General features: G+C 39.7%; 1 protein-coding gene across 2 annotated transcripts in view; it reads left to right on the top strand.

The window, feature by feature from the left end:
- Nucleotides 1–20,515, top strand: part of spg11 (SPG11 vesicle trafficking associated, spatacsin) — a 114,915-nt gene that overhangs the window by 56,929 nt on the left and 37,471 nt on the right. For both annotated transcript variants that reach the window (XM_033050633.1, XM_033050634.1), the window contains exons 19-27: nucleotides 40–204; nucleotides 2,969–3,035; nucleotides 4,872–5,037; nucleotides 6,585–6,793; nucleotides 9,291–9,399; nucleotides 9,502–9,661; nucleotides 10,542–10,805; nucleotides 15,752–15,952; nucleotides 17,272–17,379. In XM_033050633.1, coding sequence (XP_032906524.1) covers nucleotides 40–204; nucleotides 2,969–3,035; nucleotides 4,872–5,037; nucleotides 6,585–6,793; nucleotides 9,291–9,399; nucleotides 9,502–9,661; nucleotides 10,542–10,805; nucleotides 15,752–15,952; nucleotides 17,272–17,379 — 1,449 coding nt within the window. The remainder of the gene's footprint in view (nucleotides 1–39; nucleotides 205–2,968; nucleotides 3,036–4,871; nucleotides 5,038–6,584; nucleotides 6,794–9,290; nucleotides 9,400–9,501; nucleotides 9,662–10,541; nucleotides 10,806–15,751; nucleotides 15,953–17,271; nucleotides 17,380–20,515) is intronic.

The raw sequence follows: 20,515 nt of genomic DNA on the forward strand, positions 1-20,515 counted from the left end.
ACAGGCTCCGAATACATCTCTTTATCTGTGGTTTTCTAGGTGATGCAGAAAAAGGAAGATGTTGGTGATTCCCTCTGGAAGGTTGACCCGCAGTTATTGAAAATGGCTCTGGCTCCTTATCCCAAGCTGCGTGCTGCTCTCTTTCCGCAGCTCACTCTTCATGGCCTTCCACCACCTGACATCTCTCTCTACCATCTTTTGCAGGTATTCACAATGCGTCTCATGTTAAATGTTTGGGTTTTTTCTTCTTTCGTAAACAGCATTCTTACAATAATGTATCTGTGTTGGATGTTGTACAATTGCAATACTGGTTATATTCTACCTTCTTTGCCTAGAACCACAATGCATGTTTCCTTTTCTTTGTCCCCTTTCTTTAGGCAAGTATTATCGCCTCTTGATACCATTACATAAAATAAATGGAATAAGAACATAAGAAAGTAGGACCTTCTATTTCTTATGTACTTCAGAAATTCATTTATTCAAATTGTGAATATAAATCATGAACCAGTAATGACCAACAATGACCAATATTAAAGAACCATAATGACCCAATGCTGATTCCTGCAGCATGTCTCTCGTTGCAGGCCTCCAGTCTAAAAAACAGTCCTCTATCACTACCCTCTGTATCCAATTGGCTAGTTTACAATATCCTAGGATACACTTGATCATGATATATCTACCTTGATGCGTTTCAAGATCACTAGCGCCTCTTCTTTAAATTGGACTCTCTTCGAGACTTCATGATTAACTTCCCTGAATTCCCTAGCATCCACGTCTTACTCCACAGTGAGTATGGATGAGAAATACTAATTTAACACCTTGCCCATCTCTTGTGGCTTCACACATAGAAAACCTTGTTGATTTTCAAGGGATCCTATTCTCTCCCCAATGATTCTTGCCCTTAATATCCTACTAGCATTTCTTTGGATTCTCTTTTACCTTATCTGCTAAAGCTATCTCATGTTCTCTTTTTGCTTCCTGATTTCCCTCTTAAGTGTGCTTCTGCACCCCCTATACTCAAGAGATTCACCATCCCAGCTGCCTATGCCTGACATAAGACTTTTTATAACCAGAGCCTCAATATCTCTTGTCATCTTTGGTTGCCTAATCCTGAATGCCTTGCCCTTCACTCTTAACAGGATCATGCTGGCTCTGAGCTTTCCATACACTTTTAGAAACCTCCCACTTACCAGATGTCCCTTTACCTCCCCCAATCAACTTTTGAACGTCAAAAGATGAAATACCATCAAAATTGGCCCACCTTAGGTCTTCAACATTTGGACCAGTCATATCGCTTTCTGCAATTATTTAAAAAAAATAGAATTATGGTCAGTGGGGAATGGTAAGAATGGTCCAAATGTTGGTTGCCAGTTGCCTTTAAATCAGAATTTTGTGGGTTAAATGTAACCTAGAGACCAGAGCTCATTATCCAGGCTGATCTTCTCTCGACAGGTTTGCACACGTGACAGATACTTGCTCTTTGCTGAGGCATTTACTCAAGGCCTTGTCTACTTTGCAGATGGGCATGAAGAATCCTGTATATAAACACAAAGGAGTTCTCCCACTCCCCTAGCCAGTGCCCTTCATTTATTTTGTCCTTTTCGAAGGAATAGTTCCATCTGTAAAAGTGTGAAACTTAAGAATTCGAGTTAACTGGCCTGGAGTTAACTGGATGGTTAATGTTGTTACTTTTCTTACATTCCACTGTGTGAACAGAGCATGATAACGGGTTCTGTTATCCCTCCCCCTGACATCAGTCTGAAGAAGGGTCTTGACCAGAAACGTCGCCTACTCCTTTTCTCCATAGATGCTGCCTCACCCGCTGAGTTTCTACAACATTTTTTTGTCTACTTATGATAACGGGCAGGGTAATTTTCCAAGGTTCTTGAAGTTATAGTCTAGTGATTGCAATATAGTTGAAATGTCATTCTTAGCTAAGGAATACAACTGTGTATCAAAGGAGAGTAGAGACTCCAAATTTAGTTAAACTAATATTAACAGCCAGTGTGCATTCAGCATAAGCTTGCTTGCCACAGGCAGCTTTTTGTCATCCTTTAACCCAAACTTTAATCTATTTAATCTAATCCTTTAATCTATTGTCCAACACCAACAGGTGACTGATCATAATTGACCAGATTTCACAGTTGGAATAGTAATGAAGCAATCAGTGCCCAATTTTTAAATATGTAAATCAGACAGGCGAGCATGAGGCCGCCGATATTCATAATATATGTACTAAACTGGCTGAAAATATGTGTTGGGTTGATCCCAAAAGTTATAGAATGCTCAAAATACTCCCTGCCTCTGCTGTATGTTAACTTGTGAAAGGATCTCTTTTAGAATCATTGTCCTCAGTGTACTATGAAGTTTAAAAATATTTTCACTCAAGATGAAATTACCTTGAATCATAAAGGAATTGAAAGGTAAATTTATTGCAACAATGTAGGGTAATCTCTTACAATTAATTATACCGTTCAGTTTGATATAAAACATTTGGAGATATTTGCTCATTGTCACCCAGATTGTTAACCATCCCATACTTCCAACTCAGGCTTTTTGGGACCTTGTAATTTATGTGTGCAATGGGGCTGACTACAGCTTTTCTATTAGACACTTGAATAAACACAGCTTTAATGGTGACAAATGTCCTTGTTGGTTTGAAGACCTATTCGACTGCATAACGACAGTTTCAGTTTAGGATGTGTCATATTGTACAATGTAAAATGATTAATTATGTTTTTATTTTGAGCAGAACAAGAATAAAGAACATTTAAATTGTTCATAACTTGTTATGTGTGTTCACTGGGAAATTGCATAAAGCCCATTATTGTGCATTCATTTTGACCTGTAAACTTCAATAAGATTTCTGCTTTTTTAAGCATGCACAGATGTTTTATATCCACCACCCTTTGTTCATGTTTTAATTCCAGGAGACTTTGCTCATTTAATTTTCCTTTATTTCTTATAGTCACTGCACCCCTTTGACCCATCTAGGCTCTTCAGTTGGCAGTCTGCCAACTTGCTCTCCACTTGTGGTGAGTGCCTTTGAGATTAATGAATGTAACTAGAGCAACAGACAGAATCGGGAGAGAAGGCAGTAGGGGAGCTTGCCAAAGCTTTCAAGGGCAATTAGGGCACTAATTTCATGTATCTGTTGTCAGCTGCTGAACTCATTAGTTTTTACCGATAAGTTTGGTTCTGTATCTGCTCCTTGAAATGGTGGGTGTTGCTTATCTAAAGCAAACCAGGAATAGTATCTTCATGATAGGTTTGACAGTTCATTACAAACGGAAATAAAAATTTAAAAGGCAGATAGAACAACCACATTTCAATTGCCATTTGAATTGACATACCCTGACATTTGAGACTCTCGAATTGATGTCTTGCTTCTGCTCTGGCTTTGCAAGTCATCCTCCATCCCAAGGAACTGAATGAGAAGTAGAAGATGCTCAAATTGGATTTGATTCTTTACCTGAGAGCAGCCTTGCTTCCTCTAATTTGAGTTCCTCAGAAACATTTCTGTGTGTCAGCTTTAGTCAATCACAGGAGGAGTAGACTTGCTGTGATGTCTTACAAGTGTTCATCTGTTGCATTCAGTATCTAATTGTACATAAAGACTGGTAATTATGACAAGATGGCAGAGAGGACACATGCTAAAGAGATGTATCCAGGGGTAAAGTCAAGAAGGGAAGAAGCTAACAAAGAACCAGAATTTGAGACAAATCACCAGTAAAAGTTGTCTTCCGTTCTAAGCATTTAAATTAACATTGCGGATATTGATTGTCTTTGCTTACCTCTTTTGGAATATATATATTATTTATCTGAGGCATTAACAATTGGCCGTCACGGTGGCGCAGCAGTAGAGTTGCTGCCTTACAGCATCAGAGACCCCGGGTTTGATTCTGGCGACTGGGGCTGTCTGTATGGAGTTTGTACGTTCTCCCTGTGACCTCCTGGGTTTTCACGGGTGCACCGGTTTCCTTCCATGCTCCAAAGACGTACAGGTTTGTCGGTTAATTGGGTTTGGTAAAAACTGTAAATTTTCCCTCGCGTGTTGGATAGTGTTAGGGTACGGGGTGATCGCTGGTTGGCATGGACCCGTAGGGCCGAAGGACCTGTTTCCGCACTGTATCTCTAAACTAAACTAAGCTAAACTAATAGCACTTCATCCCAGACAACACCCTGGTGAATCTCCTCTACACCCTCCTGGGGGTGTCATCTCTTATTCTGTTCACGTGTCACTTCCAAAAGACAGATAGACACAAAAAGCTGGAGTAACTCAGCGGGACAAGCACCATTTCTGGAGAGAAGGTCATTCATTGTCCTTTATCTCTCCACATCACCATCTATATTTCTCGTTTCCCTTATCCCTAACCAGTCTGAAGAAGGGTCTCGACCCAAAATGTCACCCATTCCTTCTCTCCAGAGATGCTACCTGTCCCGCTGAGTTACTCCAGCTTTTTGTGTCTATCTTCGATGTAAACCAGCATCTGCAGTTCCTTCTTACACATTTCCAAAAGACAGTTGACTCAACAGTTCAACTAGGATTGTTAATTTAAATGAAAACAAATGCTGTAATGGAAATTCTTTGTATCACGATCCACTGGATTGGTTGCTTGGATGAAGGGCTGATCTATAGAATTTTAACGAAGTTCGGGTAAATGTAATAGACATTGAATATCTGGAGAGGCCTCACGGGTTTGTTGTAACCAAGATAGGAGGTTCACTGGAGGTTATAATTCTTTGGAATTTTCCACTCCAGAAAACTGTGCATGCTGAAGAATTTCTTCTACAATTGCACAAGACCAGATAGGAGCGAGAAAGATCTCTCCATTTTCCAATCTAACAAAACTTGTGCTGTTTGTCCACAGACTTTTCAAGTGATTTACCTCACTTTTCTTGCCCTGATTTGGTGAACAAATATGCCATAACAGAAAGGTTAGACTATTCCTACTACCTGCATCATGGGCGCCCATCATATGCTTTTGCAACTTTCCTTGTTCAGCAGTTGGTGAAGAGCAATTCAACCAAGCAGTTGTAAGTATTCTAAGAAATTGCCGTGCAGTACTCTGCTCTAAATATATCTAAATATGAAATGTGGGTGCTCTTGGTTCAGTTAAACATGTCCATGTTCGTGGAAGTAATTAATTTGAAAAAAAAATACATCTCATATATTTTCCTGTTTATGTTTGGTCTGTGTTGCCATAAGGGGTTTATTATATAGCATTTGGCAACATTATTCAAGAACCAAGCTGATTCTAATGTGCAAAACATAAAGTGCTGGATGGAAAGTCAGGCAGCATCTGTGGAGGGAAATGGACAAACAACGGTTTGTTTTGGGACCCTTCTTCAGACTGACTATAAAACGTTTTCATTGTTTCCTATAAATATTCTTACCAGTAAAGGGCCCTCCTCGCCATATCTTTACTAAATGTACACTGTTCTAACTCTCTACCTAATTTTTAATCTTGTTTGGGACATTTCCTTTTTGATTCACTTTTTTGTTCAAGTCTCTTGTGAGTAACTCAATTTAATGCTTTCTTAAAGACAACACCAATAAATGGATATAATATCTTTGAAGTCCAACTTCCTCTGAGTTAGAAAGGTGGTGTCCAACCAATCAGTCATATGATCAAAGCTGAAACTCCAGAGCAGATTTAAAAGATCTGGAATACAAAGGTGCAATTATTCAAAAGCATCTACATGAGGCCCTGAATCAGGAACATGGCATCTATCATCAAGGAGTCCCACCATCTGGGCCATGCCCTCTTCTTGTTCCAACTGTTGTGCAGGAGGTACAGAAGCCTGATTTCCTATATTACAACGTATAGGAATAGATTATTTCCTACAATTATCAGGTTCTTGGAATGACCTGCATAACGCTAATCCTTCTTCATAAACAGAACACCAAGGACAACCTCTTGCACTACCATGGACTTGTTTCTAATTGTGTTTTTTCACTGTCTAATTTTGCTCAGTCTTTTTCTTTTCACTTGAATAATTTATATATTTTTATATTCTGTGTGATGTCTGATCTATGTGCCTGTAATGCTGTTGCAAACAACATTTTCATTGTACCTGTACCTCACCACACTTCTGCCTGTGATAATATACTCGACTTCACTTGAATTGTATGAAACATTTTAAGTAGATTCTGCCTTTTCCACGAAACATAGAAATTACAATACCCAAAAAAAGAGAGCAGGGAATTATCACTAGTGTCCTTGCCACCATTTATTCCCTCACCAATGCCACTAAAACAGCCTATGTGGTTGCTAAAGATAGACACAAAAACCTGGAGTAACTCAGCGGGGTGACTCAGCAGGTCAGACAGCATCTCCGGAGAAAAGGAATAGGTGATGTTTTGGGTCAAGACCCTTCTTCAGACGGAGTTGTAGTTGATAACTTGTGGGAGCTTTCTGTGGGCATATTAACACAATTTACCGCATCACAACAGTGACATAATGTAAGGACTTAGTTAGCCCTAAAGCAGAAATTATTTTGTTCAGCCTGAGTTTGATTTTCTGTGAACATGCCTTTTCCATGATAATTGCAGACCTGATTTGTTCTCCTTTCTGATTCAGGATCGAGCGAGTGAGCACTGAAGCGTACGTTCTTGGATTAGCCCACTTCACCGTACCTGTTGTTGCCACAGCATGTGTTGCCTTTCTTGAGCTACTTGGTGTTGGCAGCTTTAAACTTAGAATTGACCTTAAAGTGACAAATGTGGTTTTGAAACATCAGTGTACAAACACTGAAGAGTCTCAACACAACTTATTACAACATGCTTTAGGTAATTATCTTGCTTCTCTTGACATGCGATGTTCCATCATAGTGAGAATTATCAATTAATGCGAATATTGTGTTGTATATTATTTTAAGGGGATGTTCATTGGGCAGTGTATGTATGAAACAATATAAATTGCAAGGTTTTTGTCTTGACATTGTCCATCATCCATTTTGCCTTGTGGTTTGGATAGTGTACAATCCTGGGTACCAGCTATTTAGCAGTGTTCATGTTTTGTAAAACATATTATGATCTCAATAACTCAACTTGCACTTACAATAGTTGGTAGACGTGTATTGACGGTTCTTTGCCTTGTCCTCCTGGTTTATCTTGAGAAATGTCTGATATTTGTTATATTGACAGAGAGACCAGGTAATTCTATACTGGGACAATGGGATATCCCGGAGAGTAAATATATCCAGCTGTGCTTGTGCTTTTCTTTACCGCTGCCACCCACATTGACACTGGAAATCATGATTCCAGATCACCTGCGATCTAGAGCAAGGAAAGATAGAGTCATAGCCCACCACAGAAACACGCCCTTCAGCCAACTATATCTATGTTGACTGTTTTGCCTGTCTATATTGATCCTATTTTCCCAATTAAGGCATGTTTCCTTCTCTACCTTGCCTATCTAAATGCCCCTTAAACGTAGTGGTGGTATCTGACTCTATCACCACCTCAGGCAGCATGTTCCAGATGTCGACAATCCTCTATGTAAACAAAACCTTTACCTTCAGATTAAAGAGTCCTTCCTTTCACCTTAAACCTATGTTTTTGATACTCTACCAAGGGAAAGGGATTCGATCTATCCTGTTTATGCCTTTCTTAATTTTACATACCTCTATGAAGTCACCCCTCAGCCTCCTTTGCTCCAGGGAAAATAAGGCCAGCCTATCCAATCACTTCTTGTAATTAAAGTACTTCAATCCCGACAATATTGTGCTGAATATTCTCTGCACACTCTCCTGCACAACCATAACCTTCCTTTCATGTGGTGACCAGAACTGTGTACAAGACTTTAGTGCGGACTAAGCAATATTATGTAAAATTTCTACAAGGCATCCCAACTTTACATTTAATGCTCTGACCTATGAAGACAAGCATGCTACATTCCTTCTTCACCATGCTATGTTGCTGTTTTCAGAGAACTGTGGATGTACTCCATGGTCCCACTGTTAATCAACATTTCTTAACGTCCTATTTTATTGTATTTGTCTTACCTCTTTTGGATTTCCCAAAAATGCATCACCTCACACTTCCAAGCTGCTCTTCCATCTGCTGGATGAACACCGTTTAGAAATTCCTTTAATTTGGGTTGTTCTCTCATAGCAATGAGCAGAGAGTTCTACAAGCAGCATAGTTCTGGCAAGTTTACAAGTAAATAGTGATATGCTCCAGGTGGCACGTTCCATTGTAGTAGGCAAACCTGTGGTGGAAAAGATACAATGAAGGGAAGTATTTGAATAGCAGCTCTCCAACAAAGGCTGTGAAAATGGAGAGATTCACATTTAAGTCAAGAATTGCAGCAAAGGAATATTGGTAGTATTTAGAGTAGTGATAATAAAAGTCTATGAACATTTTACTAGTTCAGAGGACTCATCCTCAGGGTTTTCTTTTTACATTAAATTTAGATTTACTTATAACTCTATAATGTAGAATAACACAGTCGTTTCTGCATTTTTACTTATTTACGTATTTCCCGACGACGAAGACGCACCTGCATCGAAGACGCACCCCATTTTGAGTTGCTAAATTTTGGGGGGAAAAACATTTGCCGTGGTGGCGGCCATTTGCATTGCGTATTGTTGATAGTGCTGCAGGCCACATCCTCAGCCTCTGAGCAGCGCCCGATCCAATAGAGCCCCAGGCTGTTGCGGGGCCTCCAGCGGCCCACTCCACCAGCACCTCGCCTTTCGACGCGCTGTTCCCTTGCCTCCGCTCTGCCTCCGTGACCCGGGTCACCTCCTGCAGCTGACCGTGGAACCCCCAGAGCGCCTCCAAGCCCCCAGCCCACTCACCGTCACCGTTCCTCCCCTCCGTCCACCGCCACCACCGTCTAGAAAGAATTAATTTTGAAAGAAAGATTTTGTCTACAACAACCTCTCTGTCTAACCCACCTTTTCCCCACCATCAATTTCCTTTATCGCAAGAGTCAAGAGTTTTTTAATTGTCATACTATACTGGCAATGGAGCAATGAAATTCTTACTTGCTGCAGCTATAGGCCTATGAACAACCTAACCTTCGGCTTCCAAGACGCAGGTAATTTTTTTAGCCTTATTTTACGGTAAAAAACAGCGTCTTCGACGCCGGGAAATCCGGTATTAATAATCTAACATTCTGACTAACCCCTTTAGAACTTCTCATTTTCTGATGAATTTTTGTTTATGATTTCAGCATCGGTTAGTGAGCCAATTTCCATGTTCACTGGACACTGCAATAAAGTCATATTTAAATACATTTTAAAATTAATCCCTGATGTCTTATTGTGTTTTTTCCCAGCTGAAAAACTTCAGAAATTGGTTGAAGGGAATCGATCATCAGCAGAAGAATTGCTTACACATTTAGAGAATGCTACTTGGGAGAACATACAAAGAAAAAATATATGGAGGTATCAAAAATGTGCAACCATAACTAATCTCTCGCTTTTTGTACAATTGTTACGGTGCAGCTTCATCAAATCAGAAATAACATTGAGCTTATTGAATTGCAGGGTATCTTTAGAAGCTGGTCAGGAGTGGTCACTGATGGCACAATTCTGCAGGCTTCATGACATCCCCCTGAGCATGGCCTACCTTCAGGCTTGTGCCCAAGAAGATGAATGGCTGCAGTTTATAGTATTTGCTCAACTGCACAACTACCAACCAGAAGAGGTAAAATGCTTGAAATATTAAGTTGCATTTGCTTCCTCTTTGCCTCTTTTTCTTCTCGTGTCACCACATTTTATTATAGACAACTGAACAGTCTGTTTCCATCTCTGCTAATATGATTTTGGAGTGAGATTTGGTTTACGTGACCCTTGATATGAATGTCTTTGTGCCCTTGCTTTTGTACATTGCCTTCCTCTACCACACTGGTGGGAAAACTCTAGGCTAGAAGTCTGTCATTTATAAACAAGCCAGACAACACCTGAAGTTAGGATCAAACCCGGGTCTCTGGTACCATGAGGCAGCAGCTCTACCAGCTGCGCCATTAGCTCCGTTTGAAAGAGAGCTTCTTCAGTGGTAACAGTGAAAAGTATGGATGTCACATTGAGATTAAACTGTGTGTGGGCTGGCTAAGGGCTTGGAGATAATCTGTAACCTGTGGACCTGCACAGGAATAAAAGTTGACATTTTCTTTCCACACAACTGATTAGAAGTAGAAGGGGATCAGACATTTTGTGCAAAATGTCTTCATGCAGCAGCACTTTTCTGCGAAGAGGAAATTATTCTCTGACAGCTTACCTTTTTTAAAGTCCTCAATTTTGAACTGGAATTGCTCAGAGAATCTATTATGTTATGTTATCCATAAACCTGAAATATCACCCTACCTACGCACGGGAAAATGTAATTATTGTCTGAATGACTTTACTTCTGTAAAAGTAAAGTTGAGCTTTGTAAGGGCCCAATTACTCAATGGCCTTGGACATTTTTACAAAAGATTGTAAATTGCTCTAAGTACCTTGAGTTGTTCATCAAACGCTTAGAGAGTACTGTAGTACTGTTATACTTTTAACCTTGTCCTTATGATACCATCTGATCCTTTCTATAGGTGAAGAGACTGCTAAAAGACTTCAGTCCCATTCTGCAGGACCACATGACGTTAGCCTTTCAGAATTTGCAATTTGTTTCTCACGAAAAGCCAGCGAGTTGTACTGTGATGAAGAAAGAAGCCGACAAAGAGACCAAGTCCCCAAAAGATCTCTTTCAAGTTCTCTATAGGTGCCAAGATAGTACAAATCCATGGCGATATCTTTTGAGTGAGGCAGTACGGCAAAACGCACCAGTGTTGAGCGTTCTGGCTGCATGTTTTCAGGTAGGTGTTTCTTGTTGCTGAATGCACGTAACACCAGTTAATGACATTTTGATCACAGTGCGCATAGGGATAATTATGTTGCTATTACAAACCCATTAACGAGTTCAGAAGAGTCTTCCTTTCCCAGAGCACAGACAGAATGAGGATATGGCTAACAAGTGCGGTGGTTCAGGTGCATAGCTCAGATATTTGATAAGTTGTATGAAGAAGAAACGATGGAGGTTACACTGATCGAGTTCAATGATGAGAAAAGGCTGTGTGAGAATAAATATTCCCACATTCAAATGTCCTTTAAATTCGACCTTGTAAATAGCAAATCAATGTGAATATTATTTTTAAAATGAAATATAGTGGATGCTGCAGACGTGAAAGAAAAATAGAAACTGCTCTAAATACTCAGGTCCGGTAGCATCTGTGAAGAGAGAAACAGGCATAATCTATCAGGCCTTTCGTCAGAAATTGACAAAGTTAAAAATCAAATGTGTTAAGTTGCAGCGAGGGGAGAGGGACACAAGATTTAATGAGGCTAATGGTGGTGGCGCTGGTGTGAAGGCTAATTTCAGGTGATATCTCTGGTGGAAATATAATCCGAATAATGTTAGAGGAAAGATGCAATAAAAACCACACAGTGGGAGTGGGATGGAGCATTAAAGTGACAGCTGACAGGAAATTCCCTTGGAAACAGAGAGGTCTTCAGCAAGGCAGTCCATGATGATGGGAAAGAAAGAGTTACAAGAACAGGCAGGTAATATGGGCAGCTGTTAGAATACTGTAAGGGAGGAGAAGATTAATGCCATGGTAACATCATGTTGATGGTGGCGGAAATTATGATAGAAACATTGAAACATAGAAAATAGGTGCAGGAGTAGGCCATTCGGCCTTTCGAGCCTGCACCGCCATTCAATATGATCATGGCTGATCATCCAACTCAGTATGCTGTACCTGCCTTCTCTCCATACCCCCTGATCCCTTTAGCCACAAGGGCCACATCTAACTCCCTCTTAAATATAGCCAATGAACTGGCCTCAACTACCTGTCTGAAGAAGGGTTTCAGCCCGAAACGTCGCCTATTTCCTTCGCTCCATAGATGCTGCTGCACCCGCTGAGTTTCTCCAGCATTTTTGTGTACCTGGCCTCAACTACCTTCTGTGGCAGAGAATTCCAGAGATTCACCACTCTCTGTGTGAAAAATGTTTTCCTCATCTCGGTCCTAAAAGATTTCCCCCTTATATTTAAACTGTGACCCCTTGTTCTGGACTTCTCCAACATCGGGAACAATCTTCCTGCATCTAGCCTGTCCAACCTCTTAAGAATTTTGTACGTTTCTATAAGATCCCCCCTCAATCTTCTAAATTCTAACGAGTACAAACCGAGTATCCAGTCTTTCTTCATATGAAAGTCCTGACATCCCAGGAATCAGTCTGGTTACTCGTGTATGTGCAGCAAAGATCCACTAAGGTCTGGGGGAGTGCGGGAGTTTGCTATATGAGGATGAATTGAGCTGACTGGGCGTGTATTCTAGAGAGTTTAGAAAAAGTGAAAGGAGATCTCATTGAAATTTATAAAATTCTCCACAAGCCAGATGTAGGGAGTATGTTTCTCCTGATTAAGGAGTCTAAGAACCAGAGGTCACCGTTTCACAATATGGAGTAGGCCCTTGTTGATTTTGATGAGAAGGAATGTCTTCAAGCAAAGGATGTTGAATTTCTTCATGTCATATGGGCTCCTCATGTTCCTTCTTTTTACACATGACTGAGACTTGACACTGAATTCAACAATTTCAGATAATCAGCCTTTCAAATTTGGGTCGGACCTGGCCAATTTGGAAGAAAAGCCAACCTGAAACATTAACACTGTTCTTCACACTTCACAGGTGCTGCTGTATAAGTATTCTGTGATCAATAAATTCAGCCCATATAGATTCTTAGTGAACTGTTTGTCTTTTCTCAAAACCTGTTTCTAATTGCCAAGAAATTCTATTTAACGAATGTATATATGTGCAGGATTGACCCGAACATATTTGCATTCCTTAACGAGAATGATAATAGTCTATTCATTCACAATACCTTTGTAGTGGGTGCCATCCGGTAAATTTAATCATCTGGAAATTGCCACCAATGCAGAATTGAATAATGGCGTTAGCTTGATTAAGCGTTTATCTAATTTTTTTTGATGACTTTTGAATAGTTATGTTTCTGCCCGTGTAAAAGAGAATGAAAGCAAATTGGGCACCAATTTTCAGTCTCAGCATAAGGTCAGATTTTTCTTGCTGAATTAAATATTCATACTAAAACCATTGTTACAAATATGTGGAAGAAACTGAAAAAGGAAACTCTTGCGTTTATGGGGCTCATTTCTTGATTTCTGGATCTCTGAAAATATTTTATGCAGTGTAGTCATTTTTACAGGAAACATGGTAGCCAATTTGAACATGGTAGGTTCTCCAAATCACTTCTTGTTAAAATGACTAGATCATTTTTTTTTGATTGAATGTTAAACATTGACTGGGACATTGGTGATGATACCCCAAACATTAGCCCACATCCCCTTCCATTCTTGAATATGCTGATATGGATCTCCTAAAATCCGCTAGAGAGACATGATCTTGGTTTAATACGATGTAATTGTTACATGGCTTTAAGCAATCTTTCTTCAATCACTGCATTATCCTGTAGAATGACCCTGACTTTCAGCTGGTATTTACGACTTTAGAAAAAAAACAAATAGCCTATTACTCAGTAATTTCCATCAGATTGCCCTTGTTTGAAATCACATCACAAGGGTTGTATGTAATTATAATTGTATTCTGATAATCAAAGCCAGGCATTTTTGTTTTAACCTTGCAACGTGGAGAATTGGCAACATGTAGAGCACTGTTTGACTACATATTTTTCAGGACGTGTAATACAATGGAAACTCACCTCTCCCCGCTCCTGGATTCCCTGGGAGAGCATTTAGTTCATTTGAGAACTAGAGTGGATTAATGTGGCATTGTAGAGGAACATGCTTTTTAAACTTGGTGAGCCTCTATGAGACTCAGATTGTCAGATGGTGTACTTTCTAGACATTACTGAGAAATAATTAGAATTGTTGAACTCTGACGCAGTATGAAATTATAATCTCCAAATAATTTGATTTCATTCCAGTTATTAGTACTGAATACATATTAAAATAAGATTTGGTGTACATATCAATTGAAAACAAGCTAATCTCTCAACCTTTGCACAAAATAGAGAAATAGTTTGTTTAAAAGCCTGCTGCAATTTGACAACATGTTGCATCCGGAATTATCCTTTCTGTTTTAACTTAGAAATAATTATGAGTGAATTACAACATGTCCTTATGTGTTTGAATGTTATATAGCTTCCCTCCCATCCTGTCTGTTTTCACCTGCTACCCTCACTTGTAAATAGTTGGTGCAAACCTGTAAAAGTTTTTTTATTAACCCTGTGTCTGACTTCCACTTGAGTTTACTCTTGACCTTTCAGCTTCCCACCAGGAAGCCAAGGACTTGACCTCTCTCTTGTCCCCAGCTCTCTGCCCAAGAGCTGCCTTGCATTGTAAATAATCTAGCTGTCCTCATGTTGACTTCCTGGGCAGCTGCATCCTTCTGATCTCTTGACATCACACCCCACCCTCGCTCTCACAAATGTGACAACGGAGCCTATTGTCCCAAAGTGAGACCGAACAAGGGCAGAAGCTTCAACTGTGTTGAAATCACATTTTCAGAATATGCTCTCTGGGACCTAAGCCCTTGAGAACTAAACTTTACTTAATCACAGCATCTTAAAGTAAATGACCTGAAATTCCATATATGTGACAGAATATCATATTCAAGGAAAAACGTCCTAATACAAATTTAGAATGCTTCCTCACAGATTTATGGAATATCACCAGTCTGGAGAAACTTAGCTACATATGGAATCCACGTAATTCAGTGACCTTGGTCTCCAGTCAAATCTGTGTATGAAACGATTTAAAATTTGTCTGAACTGATCTTTACTAGAACATTCATCATTGAAAGGAAGTGCTTATGTCGATAAATCCTCATTATATAAAGCAAAGTTTTCATTGTGCCACACATGATCCATCAACTAACAGATAAATTGCAGATGTAGTCTTATTATTGATGACACTTTCTAACGATTAAACATTTTTCCTATTAAAGCCCATATGGAAAATTCATGAAATTTAAATTTAGAGACTCATTAACTTTTATATGAGACCCTTTATCATAACTAACTTTTTCTGAGAGCTATAAAAATGATATTAAAGAATTCAACTGAGGCGATCATCAACATGACAATAATATTTTATGTTTTTTAATTTCATTGTCTACAGAGGTGATGGGATTTGAATTTATCTGACAGATAATTTAGTCTGGATTTCTACTTAATCACCACAGAATGTATTCATGAGGTGAGGCAGGAAGATGGGATTAAGTGACTCCAGTCATAGAGTTACACAGGACGGAAGCAGGCCCTTCTGCACAATTTTATATTATGATCAAGGTGCCTTCCTGAGCCATTTGCCTGCCTTTGGACCGCATCCCCACCAAACCTTTCCTATACATGAAACTGACTAAGTGTCTTTTAAACATTGCAATTGTATCTGACTCTACTACTTCCTCTGACAGCCCCTTCCTTACACCACACCTCAGGGTGAAAACTTTGCCCCTGAGCTCAAGTCTTCCCCCTCTCACCTTAACCCTATGTCCTCTACTTTTTACACTACCCTACCCTGGAAAAATAACAGACCATTCATTTTATCTGCTCTTCATTATTTTATAAACCTGTATAAGGTCGCCCCTCAGCCTCCATCGCTGTATAGATCTGGATTAAGCTGGGGGCAGGAAAATCTATGACTCGAGAGGTAATGGTTTTAGCCTTCAGCGCCATCTCTATTCCAGTGCTGCAGTGAGGAATTACTCTCCCTCTCATTCACAGGAAACTGATGTTCTTCAGTGTCTTTGTGTTTGGATTGTGATGTCCTCTGATAATGTGACCATCTCTGAAGTTACAAAACACCTCGATGATTCGGTGGAGTACCACGAGTGGAATCTCCACGATCTGTCGCTGATGTGGAAGGTGCTGTTGGGAAGAAGGAAAAGTAAACAACTTGTCCGAGGATTTCAACTTTTTCAGAAGGTGATGCATATATTTCATTGGAAATAAAAATGTAAAACGTTGGAAATATTCAGCAGTTTAGACAGTGTCTGTGGAGAAAGAAATGGGCTGAATATTTGAAGGTGATGACCTTTCATCATAATAGGTCGGTGACATTTGTTATAGCAAAATGCCATCGATCTGGAACATTAGCTCTGTGGATGCGATTGGGCGTTTCCAGCATTTTCTGGTTTATTTTTGATCTACAGCAAGCATTTTTACATGTTTTTCAATGTAAATTCATCTGGAATATCTTGGCCAGTATATATGAAAAGTTTATCAAAGCAAAGAAAGACAGCCTAGTGGGTCTCCATGCTGCTTGACTTTGCCAACCACCTGAATTATCATTTAATTAGTTCTGTTGGGATAGCCAACTTTACTGAGCAAAGTGGATCATTTGAAATTACAAAAGAAAATATTGCGGACTGCTGGAAATTGGAAATAAAGATCGATTAATAATATGTAATATAAAGGAACTGCAGGTGCTGGTTTATACCAAAGATATACGCAAAATGCTGGAATAAATCAGCGGGTCTGGCAGCATCTCACTCTGCGAGTCTGAGGAAGGGTCCAGACCCGAAATGTCACCCATCCATGTTCTCCAGAAATGCTGCCTGATCCAGAGAGTTTCTCCAGCATTTAGTGACTTGCGCTCGTATCGTGGAGGGAAACAAACTGATCCTTTTGTATGACTTTATTGCCAGTGTCGGGCAATTTACAAACCTCTGGAAAGGAATGATTACCAAATAGGGAGTATGGAATGCTAATTCAAATGGAGTTCAAATTCTAAAACTTGCAGACAAGGAAGTGAAAGTTCACAGCCTTATCTCCCATGACAGGAAGAGGAAGATGTGACAGAAAATCTCAAAGGTATTGTAATTGTGACTGTTAATAAAGGAGACGCATCCGATTGCAGAAACTACATATTGCTGAATCAATATCTCTGAAACAGAAACTCTGAGTTCTGTTGTGCTAAGAGATGTTGAAAACCCCAAGACAGTATTTGCAGATGAGAGCTCTTTGACCAACTTTCCTCCCTTGGTCAATATCGCCAAAATGATGGATCATTTGTTCATTTATCTTGTTGCTTACTTTGTAAGTTTGCAGTCTGTCTACAATGTTATGCATAAACCTGTCGCTCTATAGCATTTTCACTGCTCGTATTGTACATCAGTATTGTAGACAAAAGTATATTGCTTGGTTTGTAGCTGAACTTGACACCCAATGCTATAAATTTCAGACATTAATAAAAGAGTGTCTTTTTCCCCTAGTTACCTTAACTTGATTTTTGTTTTTTGAAGGACTGTCCCTGGGTCTGCATGCTGGAGATGTATAAACTTTGCACAGAAAACAAAAATTACCAAGAAGCAACATTGAAAATTCAAGAATTCCAAAAATGTCTTGTGTCTGTGAGTCTACAATATATCATCTTTCTGTGTCAGTTGAACTGCCTTGTCTTAAAGCAGAACAGAACATAAGCTGCAATAAAGGCCCTGTCCCACTTTCCCGAGTTACTCACGAATTCTCCCGAGTTTCCCCCTTGATTCGAACTAGGGGAATGTTGGGTAATATCGGTAGCCAGTCCGTAGGAGTCCGTAGATGTTTCATAGCGGCTCGTAATGCCAGCCGTAGTAACACGGGGCATCAGGTAAGTCAAGACGTTTTTTCAACATGTTGAAAAATGCCCACGAGTTTAAAAAAAATAGCCCCGAGTACCTGTTACCGTAATTCTCCGAGTTCAAATCAAGGGGAAAACTCGGGAGAGTTTGTGAGTAACTTGGGAAAGTGGGACAGGGCCATTAGTCAGAGATGCACACTTTGTGTTTTCCCATGTGTAGTATAAGTATGACTGTATGGCACATCAAATTACTTGTTTGTTACAAAACATGCTTGGCTGATAAAGTAAGTATGAGTATGTGGGACTTGAGTGCAGTGCCCTTCGACACCTAAGTCCTACACACAAGAAAAACACAAAATGTGCATCTCTGACATATCTAGAAATTTGGGAGTAAAACCCACAAACCATTAAACATCTGTCCAATGTTTTTTTTAAACTATTTCATTATCTTATCTCTTAAACTTGTAAAGAGCAATTCATAACTTTCAATGAATTTGAATCTGGTGCTCCTGCAAACTACAGCTTTAAAATTGCTTAGCACTGCAAGTGACTTCTGTTTATATGCATACACATGCAAAACTACTTGTGTGAGGATTATATTTTATTTGTGTGCCTGCCATTCAACCTTCCTGTTTATCAATAATTCAACCAGGTCAAAGGCAAAATAAACTCTTGCCCAGATGTAAGATTAGTAGATGCAGTTGTTGCAATTTGGCTAAATAAGATTTAATCAGTAAAATCTCCTAAGCATGTCTTAATCATGGAAAATCTCCAAGAAATAGAATTAAGGGCACTGAGGCGTATTCAAATCAATGTAGCGATTAATATATCACAAATCAATAGATGTTCCATCTCGATAGGGAGTTGAACTAATTGAAGAGCTCTTTCAAAGAGAAAGTACAAAATGTGCCGAATAGTATCCTATGGGATGTTGTATTAAAAAGTGAATGTTCGTTGAGAGTTGCTGCCGGTCTTTCCCACAAGATATGATACAGCAGCATTGGGTTGTATTCTTTGTGCATTTCTTGATTTCACCATATGCTGCTCTTCTGACGTGCCCTGACCCTAATAACTCAAAGGTCAATATTTAAATATTCCCCTTTCAGCAAGGTATCATGTCCTGTAGGAATGGGGGGGCTGTTTGATTTTAGTGGGTGGAAACAATGCAAAATCAGGCAAGGTTATCTTTGTTGGTACACAAAATTGCTGGGGGAACTCAGCGGGTGCAGCAGCATCTATGGAGCGAAGGAAATAGGCGACGTTTCGGGCCGAAACCCTTCTTCAGACTTCAGGTTATCTTTGTACTCCTTCAGTGGAAGCGGGTCAGAGCCTCACCAGATGTAACTAGTATATCATTAAGGTCTGTCGCAAGTGTTTTGCTTCGGTAAGTAGAGCATATTAAAATATGGGGTATTTCTACAAGTAAAAGTATTTTGGGATGAGGTCTTTTATTATAACCTATTTAAGGTAATTTTGTCCCGCTTAATTTATCATCTTCATATTCACCATTCTAAAATTTTCTTTTATTTAAAAAAAATAATCTAATAACTTTACTCTTCTCTGCCCCTATCCTTTACCACCATCTTCGTAATACTCCTGTGCAAAGAACGACTTACAGCATTTACTTGAAACTTAAGGTGGAATTATGATAACTAAAAGCTGCAAAAAAACATTTACAGGAAACCTGGTGTCAGAGTTTACTGGACTTTGTGTCCTTATTGTGGAGACCCATGACCCAATTTTTTTATTGATTGTATTTGACTCAAAAGAGTATATCATAGTACTATTACCGAATGGTCTTATATGACCAAAATAAATGATTTTCTAGGAGTCCATACTAAATGGAAAGATGTATATTTACCTTGCTATTTGATCATTTGATGTCACTGAGAATGTACAGCATACACCCATAGGTGTTTAGGCACAGTAGCTCAGCAGTAGAGTTCCTGCTTTACAGCGCTAGAGACCCGGGTTCGATCCTGACTACAGATGCTGTCTGTACACAGTTTGTACAGTCTCCCTGTGACTACATGGGTTTTCTCCGGGTGCTCCAGTTTCATCCCACATTCCAAAAGCATGCAGGTTTTTGGGTTAAATGGCTTCTGTAAGTTCTCCCTAGTGTGTAGGATAGAACTAGTGTACAGGTGTTTGTTGGTCAGTGCGGACTCGGTGGACTGAAGGGCCTGTTTCCATGCTGTATCTCTAAAGTAAATTAAAATCCATAATCCTATCTTTAAAGGAGCAATTTGCACCTGTAATTGAATAGGCTGTAAAATCTCTAAAGATTAAATACCTTTAAAAAAACAAAAACATTCATGGAATGTTGGCAGTTTTATCAAGGCCAACATTTAGAAACATAGAAATTAGGTGCAGGAGTAGGCCATTCGGCCCTTCGAGCCTGCACCGCCATTCAATATGATCATGGCTGATCATCCAACTCAGTATCCCGTACCTGCCTTCTCTCCATACCCTCTGATCCCCTTAGCCACAAGGGCCACATCTAACTCCCTCTTAAATATAGCCAATTAGCCAATGAACTCGCCTCGACTACCCTCTGTGGCAGAGAGTTCCAGAGATTCACCACTCTCTGTGTGAAAAAAGTTCTTCTCATCTCGGTTTTAAAGGATTTCCCCCTTATCCTTAAGCTGTGACCCCTTGTCCTGGACTTCCCCAACATCGGGAGCAATCTTCCTGCATCTAGCCTGTCCAACCCCTTAAGAATTTTGTAAGTTTCTATAAGATCCCCTCTCAATCTCCTAAATTCTAGAGAGTATTAACCAAGTCTATCCAGACTTTCTTCATAAGACAGTCCTGACATCCCAGGAATCAGTCTGGTGAACCTTCTCTGCACTCCCTCTATGGTAATAATGTCCTTCCTCAGATTTGGAGACCAAAACTGTACGCAATACTCCAGGTGTGGTCTCACC

Source organism: Amblyraja radiata, chromosome 34 (genome assembly GCF_010909765.2).
Source record: "Amblyraja radiata isolate CabotCenter1 chromosome 34, sAmbRad1.1.pri, whole genome shotgun sequence".
NCBI classification, from domain to species: domain Eukaryota; kingdom Metazoa; phylum Chordata; class Chondrichthyes; order Rajiformes; family Rajidae; genus Amblyraja; species Amblyraja radiata.